The 10,513-nt window shown below is 40.2% G+C and overlaps 1 protein-coding gene across 1 annotated transcript in view; it reads right to left on the minus strand.

Annotated features, from left to right (window-relative positions):
• hs3st4 (heparan sulfate (glucosamine) 3-O-sulfotransferase 4) overlaps window positions 1-7,672 on the minus strand; it is a 67,745-nt gene extending 60,073 nt beyond the window's left edge. Inside the window, exon 1 of the mRNA XM_026326165.1 lies at window positions 7,077-7,672. Coding sequence (XP_026181950.1) covers window positions 7,077-7,672 — 596 coding nt within the window. The remainder of the gene's footprint in view (window positions 1-7,076) is intronic.
• Window positions 7,673-10,513: the final 2,841 nt, after the last annotated feature.

Here is a 10,513-nt window from a genome sequence, read left to right on the forward strand (position 1 = left end):
GGCAGTGGATCCATGTCTCCATTACACACCTCCTGTCACTGGGTGCTGTCTTACGGATGGAGGTTGCAGATACACTAAAGCCTGTGCTGCAGTACACACTATTCTTTCAAAGTCCCACAGCAGCAGAATCAGACAAGATACACCGACACTGCCTCCACTGAATAGACTTTAATATTTCAAAAACAGAGATGTGAATTTTTCATAATACAGTGCACAGAAAGGATCCGTGTCTTTGATAAGATTAGGCGAGGAGTGAATGCACTCCACTGCCTCAATTGAGGAAAAAGTTTTATAGCTGTGTAGTATCTATTGATTAGAGCACATTACAACTCGCACACGAGACAAGTCCTTGGAAATGGAAAGCTCATTCTGTGGTATCGTTTTAAAAGGCCATGTCCCATGAAGCATCAAGAAAAGACAATTGCAAAAAAGGCAGCAACAAAAAGTAAAATAGTTTCATAGTATGCTGAAATAAAAACAATGTCTGCTGGGACTAATCAACCCCAGAGCTGGATGTTATCACCGACTTGTTTCTCAGCAGCCCTGAAAGGGTAAGAACACTGCTCCAAAGATTTATAGACACATCCCCTCAGCTTTTATTGCATGGGGGGGGGGGTTAAAGTGTCATTTTAATAACACAGAGATATTAGAACTCGCAAACCTCAGTAAAACTTTGCCTCGTTCACAGTAAGCTGACTTACAGCACCATATATTGTCCGGAGATAGAAGAAACAGGAGAAATAATCTGCATATGCAAACTGGACTGGTGATTAGCTAACATATTTAACAGAGATATCTAAACCTCAAGTGTCCATCATAATCTTCATGGATAAGATTTACCTGCATTTTGCATGCACTTTTTCGTCATTGCTGCTGTTAAATTATTTTCAGGATTTTGTGCAGTCTGATGAAAATTTAGATTATAATCTGCCATTCCTTCTTCTTCTTTCTTCTTAAAACATACCTTTAATTTAGCGCAGCAAAGTCCTGATCGGGGTATGACTTTGATAAATGATGTATTCACCTCATAAACAGGTGAGCTTTGCAATAAATCCTTTTGCACTGGGTCAAATCCATAGGTGTGTGGTGAAACTCAGCGTTACAGGAGGTGGCAGCTGTAGTGAGTTAGCAGTAAGCTGACAGAGAGGTTAGTTATTCAGGGGAGCTACCCGTGGCTTCAGATTCAGGAAACGCTCCTTCATACTGTACGTGAATGTACTGTCTTTTCTCCTGGCTGCTGGTACCTTGGAGTATATACTCTCAGCGGCACTTGTTTGATGAAGTACAACATATAAATCTGTTTTATATCCTTTTTAAGTCTCACACTGAGACAATTTATGAGCAGTATATTTTATACCTGGTCACTGTATGTACATGTAAAAGTTTTAAAAGCTTGCTCATACACACAGAATAAGTCTATAGACAACTCATTTCAGTGTGTTTAAAAAGGATCAGAAATGGTTTTTTTTTAAGCACACAGTGTGTCCTTCTGGGTTTTACATGGAGTGACTATTAAAGGTCTGTATCTAACCCTCTCAGATGATTCAGTGCTGCATGGTCTACAATCTGACACAATGCAGATTAATTTCATTTTGCTTCAAAGCTAATTTAACAGGATGCAGTCAGGTAATGTTTCCATCAACACACTATTATTCTGCATTATGCAACGTTCTTAAATCATCAGCAAAGTCAGCGGTGTTGCGAGTATGTCTCACATTGCCGTTGTGTATTTTGCATAACACAGTTTAGTTGAGATTCCAACTAGTATTGTACATAGCAGAGTCTGACTTCCTTTCCATGTAGGATTGTGGATGTCTTAGAGCAGGCAGGTACTGCCTGCCACACTGGATCGCAGCACAAGAGGTGCAGGTTGCATACACACGCACACCCAAACCCCAAGGGCACAGAGACAGAGTTATTTGGAATTTTAAGATCAGTGTTTCACGGTCATATTGATCTGTCATGAATTTTACACAGAATTTGGCTTGGATCTGTGGTTCTGTGTTGCTGTATATCTCACTCTTATATTGATTTTTTTTTTTTGATAGGTATCAGCTCAATATTGCACCCTAGAAGATATTCTGTAGATACTGACACATGTAGTATGGCATTCACTTTTTATTACCTTGACACTTAGATTTAAAAAGAGACGACAAATATGAGTGAGGACTTGTTTCGAAATGTTAAATAGTTTAATTACATCATAGCATATTCCTCAACACACTCGCTCTATATCAGATTCTTTCAGCTGAAGCCATTCTTACTGCCTGTGAAAAGGCTGCTCCCATTTTGCTAACTGTCCAGTTCACATATCAGTGGAGAGCAGAATTACACTGAGCATTAATAGATGAGAAACCTCATGCCTCCTGCTGTATTATTTGATCTGGTCACATGTGCTTTTCAACTGGAATTAATCTAAAATGGACATTGTGACACATTTGAAATTGGTGTTATTTTTAACAGCATGGTTGACTGATACTGCCACTGTGAATCTTCCAGTTAACTCAACCCTGCTTGGCAAAAGCATTTTTTAATTTTGTGGCTTATTTCATTTAACCATTTCAAAATCAGAGCAATAACTGCTCTGTTGACATGATTCCCTCGTAACTGATCATACCATGTTTTCTACCTGTCTCAAATTATTATTTCATGCAAGTGTTTCAGACAGCAGCATCACAATTTTTTCAAATTTTTTTTTCTTTTTTTTCAAGATTCTTGCCCTGGTTATTGCTCATTTCAAATCCTATTTGTTAACACTAATGTAAACACCATTTGTTTGGCATTTTTACAAAGTGACGAAAATACCAAGCAGTCAACCTCACTAATAAGCCCTAATTAGGTTGGTCGCTAACTAGCAGGAATTCTGTGCTGAGAGCGCTCACCCACAGCAGGCATAAATCATCATGTATGATCGATAATCAATGACATTCTTTAGCACAATTCATGAGGCACATTATCTTTCCACTAAAGTATATGAACATTGGCACAAAGCTGGAGTAACATTTGCTGTATCTGTCCATCATGAATCAAACATTTACTATTTCAGGATGGGCATTTGCACAAGGTTGAGGAATGCTCAAGAGAACAGATAAGTAAAATCCTTGTGGTGGTGGCTCATCCTCTTTACTCAGAAATAGAGGCAACATTAGAAGCGCCAATTGGCTGATGAAAGTCCTCTGTGTACGGTAATGATGGCACTACATTGCTAATTGCTTGTTCAAGTAAGCCCAAAACACACTGGAGAAACTGTCCAAGAGTGCTAAAAACAGGAAAGCAGCACCAATCACCAATCTGGGCTCGTCTATGGAGGCTCATACCAGACCCACACTAAACATCAAATCCTGATGTGAAGATTAGATGTGTGCAGGAGTGCAAAAATTTCTATGGAGCTCAAGCTACAGGAGATTTAGTGTCACATGCACAGCGTCACAGTGGTGGCAGTGGGATCTGGTCCTGGCACAATTTGTAATTTATGCAGTGTATGTTTGGTGTTTTTTTATGTCATGTTTGAAATAGATTGCTAGAAAGATTCACAGAGTAAGAATGTCATCGTAATGTATAACAGTTTCCTGTACATATGACATAAGAAAATAAGCAATAGACAATTACGTTCAAATTTTTAAATACTGCTTTCAAGAGAAGAAAGAAGGAGAGGACGGTGTGTATGTGAGCATGTGTTGGGGCAAGTGTGTAGGAAAAGAAGAGACTGTGTGTTATGTATGTTGACAGAGTCTCAGTGCTCAACAGTCTGATGGCTTGTGGATAGAAGCTGCATCAGAGCCTGCTGGTTCTGGCTCTGATGCCTCTGAAACATAAAATACTGAGCAACACACAAAAACTTTGGGGGAGCTCACAAGAACAGCATCCATCCTCCCCAGCACCATCTGAGCAGTATGAATGTGTCTATACAGGAAGCTAAAACCTTCCAGATGTGATCGCTGCAATTTAAACTCCAAACAATTCTAGAAACCACATACACCAAACTTTACAAGACAAAAAGTCTGGAAGTCTATCTTTGATTATTCCATGTTAAAATCCTCCCAGCTTCTAAAGGTGTCAGTAATGGGTCAGTTTTCCAGTAAAATCAAACAAATTTACTACTGGAAACAGTGTTGCAATAAACAGTGTTTTATTATGTTCAGCCTTTTAAAAAAAATGCTGAAGAAAAGAAGATAACTACTGATAGCTAGAGATGAGTAGTTCATTTGTCAGTTATTTAACTAAAAATACTACAACTATTATTATCAGACAAAAATATCATTTAGCGTATTTTTCTTTGCAACAACAAACAGATTCAAACTTCGCACAAAATAGTGCAATTGAAGTTTTGGGAAAATCAAAGCTAAAAGATCTTTTGTTATTGTTATTTTAAATAACTTGATGGGGTTCAGCTAATACCATCATTCTTCTATACAACAGACATGACACATAGAGAAACACCTGTATTTACTTCTCTAGGAGCCTGACAGTGGCTCTAGCTCCAAACATAGGGGCTGTGGAATAGCATGGGGTTTCTTGCTGCCTACGTTAAAGAGCACATAGTTCTTTTTTTCTCTACCACGGCCACTGATGTCAGACATTTGCCAGGATAATGACAACATCCCTCGAGGAGCTGATTCTTTATGATAAGTGCCAACAGAATACACCCACTGTACAACAGAGAGGTGCGTTTTTCTAAATGAGATGAAGCACAAAGGTGGAGACGAAATGTTCAAGATTCAGCTGAAAAGTGGCTTGTTTGCATTTGTGCACTATGCTCGCACTACATCATTTACCGGCTCTAACCACACAGTATACTACAGAGGCAAATGCTCCAGCAGCACCTGAATGCATCCACACTATTCTCATTTCATGGAAGGCTTTTTAATTCATAGCACAGGAACTTTCTTCATCCTGTTTCTTTCTTTCTTTTAGCACATCACAGAAAGAAAAATCATTGGGTTGAATTCCCCATAGTTTGTCTGTCATATCCATCAGAATGTGGAGCAGGTGTTACTAAGACAGGCCCAAATTTATGAATCATCATTTTATTGCTGCTGCTCTCAGACAACTACCAATGTCAAATGGTTGCAAACATCTGTAACTGATCATAATTTCATTTCCATTAAGTGCACATTAACCAGAACATCACAGACAGGAGAGTGCCATGCTGTATAAAGCAGCATTTAGAAATAAACATGTTGAGAATTATTTTTTTATATCATGTTTATGTTGTTTATGTTTACTCTAAATAGCATGTCAAACTCATGAATATGTGTAACAACAGGAAGAAACCACACCTTGGTGTATCCTTGCACCTGCAAATGTTCACCTGCAAATGTTCCCTGTATCTTTCTTTCCCTCCTGAATGCACCATTCTGGGGTGAACATTGTTCTCAGGACAAATACAGATATAGCATTAGGGCTCCTTCAGAGATTTGTTTTGCTCAGGGGCCCTAAAACACACAAACACACTTATTATTATTTATGTAAGCATGTCATCCTCCTGTCTAATGAGCCATTCACTGAAAGCGTAATGAAACAGCTTGCATTAACACAGGCTAAATGAACAGCCGAGAGCTCCCATGTCTATGCAGCAATATGAAAGCAGATGCTCCACAACCCAAAAGCCGACATGACAGACCCGGTTCTTCACAGAAACAGAAGCTTCATTCTCATCAGCTCATTGACTCCATTAGAAAATCTTGAATTCTCCTGGTCAAATATCATTATATGAGAACAACACCTAAGTGAGCCATGACCAACTGACCATGAATGAACCCTCAAATTGATTTTTTCTCCCATAAACACGGCAATGATAAACAGGTTCTTCTCTGGCTAATAAACCTGGACTCAAAGTGAATGTCAAGCATCACACACAAGAAAGGTGGTGTAAACAAGTCACGCTCCTCTGAGAACCAGCTGCAAAAAAATGCAAGCATTTCAGAAAAGACACCGCTTATAGCACAATTACATGTTGCATTATACAAAATTCATGGGTGAATGTCCCCCTGAAAAACAGGAGCGAATACTGACTGACTTGTAAGATGAAAACAGAATAAGCTCCAGTAAAAATCACATTACCGCTTTTCACTTAAACACTAAAATAAACAACTCAAAGAAATCTTTCCCTCTGTATTTATCTGTGGAACATGCCTGTACTTGTATAAGAGTGTGCATAAGTGAAACTTATAATAAGCCAATTTCTACTAGTCAGCTCCAAAAACAGCACCTTAAAATAACCTTAAATTACATCAGTTATTTAATGGAAATATCCGACAATTGTTCTCTCAGTGTACTGTGTATTTCTACAGTGGATACGGGAACCAGCCTGAAGTACACATTAAATTATTTTTCCTGAAATCTAACTAAAATATGTCAACTGAAATCACATTTTGTTAGAGAAACAATAGAATCAAATATTATTAAGCTGGAAATAATAAGCTCTATGTACATTTGCACCACAACGTGTGGAAATATTGTGTGAGGTGCAAACTTCAACTTTTTGTACGATGGAAAATCTCTTGACATTTAACAGAAGGACCTGGTGCAGCGTTGTTCACTTTCCTGAACAGAACTAGAGACAAGGTTTTCATTTTATACATTCGCAGGATCAGAAATTCATCAGAAATTTCACCTTATTCATTTGTTGTGCAGAAGAAGTCAAATAATTACAGCATGTTAAAGGACCATACCACCGTTTTATTATTTTAAGACATTTACCTAAAACCTTTTTAATTTTTTTTCTCCCATTTTTCATTTTAATTGATTGGATGGATCGCTTCATTTCCCCCCAATATAGACTTGTTTAATTTAAACATTTTTCAATTAGGTAAACTGAGCACTGAGTGAAAAAAGGCACATCTTTTGTTGCAGTTTTCCTATTTTAGCTGCAACTAAAAGTGTAGATTAGCTTCAAAAGTTTGCATGAACAAGTGGCAGAAAGGACATTCACTGTATGTCAAACAAGGTTAAGTCTTTTGGAAGTTGATTTCCACACCTTGATGATTTGAAGTAGAACCGGGAAGCAGCAATACAGATGATAAACAGAGACGTGATGGAGACGTGATTTGTGGCAGACTGAAACAGTAACTCACCTGTACCAGTCCAGCCCTTTCTCGTAGTTCCTGTCAAAGAAATGTGGCTCATTCCCAACTGCTCTGACGTCGGGGTGCACCCTGAGAGCCTCCAGCAGGGCTCGGGTCCCCCCTTTCTTCACCCCGATGATGATGGCTTGGGGGAGTTTCTTCTCTCCATAATCCGAGGTGCAGTTCACCCTGAGGTCGCTGTCCGTGGTGCTGAATTCCTGGTGCTCCCTCTCCAGCGCGGTGGTGTGATAAGCAGCCGCCGATTTAGTTGGAGACGCCTGAGTCCTAATCCACTCCACTGTCCTCTGCTCGGCCTCGGCATGATCCTTTACGGCGGAAACCGCGGTGGTTCTCTCGGCTTCGGTGAATTCGGTAAAACCTTGGGAAGCGGAATAAAGTTTCTCCCTCAATGTCACAAAAGTTGTCTCCTCCGTCACCAGCCTCCCTTGATACACGTAGTTCTCTTGCAGAGGGAACTGCAGTGAGTTGTAGCAGCTCATCAAGCTATAGAACAAGTAGGTGACAGAGAGGGAGAGGGTGAACATGAATAAGATTTTCCGGGGCACTTTAGAGGTGAAAACCGAAGTGCTGGACCAAAATGCCATCTCTGATAGCAGTGATCCTCTCAAAGAAGTGGCCAGACATGTTTCCACCCCGAGTCTTGCATGGACAAAATCAACAGCAATAATCAGTCACTATCAGCGCTGCTCCAGCTACAAAGGCGTGAAGCTGGACCAAACCAACCTAATCCAACCAGATCGCATATTTAGAAGGTTAGCAGGGAAATAGATCGTTAAAATTCCGGAGGAATATCGCGCCCCTTTTCTTGAGTATCGATTTCTTATTCCAAGGCTGACAGACAATGTCACAATTTATTGGACTGAACTTGCAGATTTGAGAGGCTGGGGGTCTGGCGTCCTTCCAAATGAGCACCCTTGTTTGAACTGGTCAGAGTACGCTGGGTGAAATCCTGGCATCTTATGAAGGGAGGGAAAAGAAAAAAGAGAATCGAACAGCAGTGTTGAAAGTGTGTCTCTTCTCATCAGCCGCTCAGCCCGAAGTCCAGTCCAGTCTGCGATTCAAGAGTGGACTCACGTCCATCCAGGCACGCTACACATCCTTTGGTTCTTTCCAGCAAGAGACAAACACGGGCGCGCAACCCCTTACGCTTCTCTTTGTTTACTTTGTGCGTAAAAACTCGGCAGCCTTTGCATAAAGAAAGCATCCACTCTTCCCAGCGCCTACCAGGATGCTGCTCTCCGTCATTGCGCCTTCTAACATTGGCAGGATCCTAGGACGTGCGCAATGGCTGTGTGAGCTCATCTGAACTGAAGCACTGTAGAGCCACACAGCATAAGTAGTGTGTACACCCACTTTTTCCTCTGTCCGTGCACGAGTCGGGCTATAAACGTCAGTTTTCCTGATCTGAGACAGTTGTCAGGAGAGCGACTTCTCCTCATTCCTCTTACTACACAGAGATGGGAATCACAATGCTGGAATATGTGAAGGCTTATTACATTGTGAAACATTTCACAGTATGAAAAGTTCTCTATAAAACTCCACCTCAAGGATTATTTTGATCGAGATTACATTTTACAGAAAGCTCATGTCTGCACCCTACTGGTTTTTCTGGGAGCATTACATAAGTTAATTTACCAAAATGCCAGTAGAGAAGTTTATCCTGACACATAAAAGCAGGTTATATGAATCAAACCAGATAATGAGGAACTGTGGGCTTTAAATGAAAATGATAAGTCATGGCATTTGTCTCTACAGAGTTATAAATGGAAGACAGCACATGCAGAAAACAGTCCCATCTTGGGCATTGTGCTGAGGATGGGGATACTGCTTAGGTGTATCATACACTGAATTTATTACACACGGGTGCAGCCTATAATTACCAATGAGAATATTCACCAGACCTTAACTTGTACATGTTGCTACCACAATATGAGGATGTGAAATTGCATGCCACTGAAACGTCTCTCTGAATTAGAGAATCTCATTCATCACGCACCTTCAACACACCAGGAGAGCCAGCATCACACTAAGTACACAGTCACAAATAATTTGGGAAGCCTGGCTCTCAGAATAGCCATTGTTATACAAAAATACTTCTATGTATATGTTGCTTGACCTATTTTTTTTTTAAGTGTCTGTAGCTGGCATGCAAACCAGTCTTTGTATTATGTGCTGCAGTTTTAGCGAAGGACAAATATTTTGTTCATGAAGGAAAGAAACACACAGACATTTTGCACCAATGGAAGGATCCACCAAGGCTTCTGCTTGTTTTAAGTGTATGGTTAAATAAACATAGTCATGGGTTGAGCCACTGTATAGATACTGCTTCTCTCACACACACACACACACACACACACACACGCACACACACACACACACACACACACACACACACACACACACACGCACACACACACACACACACACACACCACACACACACACACACACACACAAATCAGAATCCTATAGTTCTTTTGCATTCAGTCACAGCATTTCTACCCAGTTACAAAATGCACTTCATTTAAAGGGAGCAAAACACATTTTCTCATTCCTGACTTTCTTAACATAAATAATAAATCATTTTTGAACCTAGCTGAAGTGGAGTACTACTTGTTGCTTTTATGGCTTACAGCCAATCATTAGTTTCCATGCATGTCTTCTTTGGTGAAAACATGTTTCAAACACAGCTTGCCCCAGCTACCATTGATCATATTTTGGAAAAAAAAAAAAAAAAAAAAAAAGTCAGTACTGATTTTTATTCCAACTTTGTGCTACAATCAAACTGTAATATCCCCTTATTGGCAAACCGGACCTATACATAAGCAATGCAGGTGATTGGGTGAGGGGGAGGAAAGCATGGACAAGTGTTTGGAGCACAATGGTTTCTGGGTGTTTGACAGTCAAGAGAGCGTAGGAGAGCTCAATGGGTTTGTTGAAACTGTATTCACAAATTGCCACTTGGAGAGGAAGAGAGTTCTCTAACGCGAACTGCCCCATTTGTAAAACCCAACTGTTATCAGACTTCCTACCATTCTAAAAGTCACCCTGTCAGAGATTTCTGAGCATGCTCCGACTCGCCGGCTGTGGAGCAGTTGCAGCAGAATGTTTCAGTGTTAACAGCACAAGTGAAGTGGTACTAAGATGGCTGCTGCTACTCAGTACCAATGATAAATTATTATCAGAGCACAAGAGAAAATATATTGACCTGTTTAGTTTCCGTTTGTCTGTTATCTGAGCCATTCATAAAGTGGCCAGACGCTGTCTGTCCCTGTAGAAGCTCAGATTGTGTCTATTTCTATTTACAAATAAGCAGCCACTCAGAAAAATTGCATTTTTTGTAGTTTAGTTTTTAGAGTCCAGACATCTGATCTCTTCAGAAGACAATCTGCTGGTTGTGTTGGAAGCAAATATCAAATGATCGTT

This window comes from Mastacembelus armatus, chromosome 8, assembly GCF_900324485.2.
Source record: "Mastacembelus armatus chromosome 8, fMasArm1.2, whole genome shotgun sequence".
In the NCBI taxonomy this organism is placed as follows: Eukaryota; Metazoa; Chordata; class Actinopteri; order Synbranchiformes; family Mastacembelidae; genus Mastacembelus; species Mastacembelus armatus.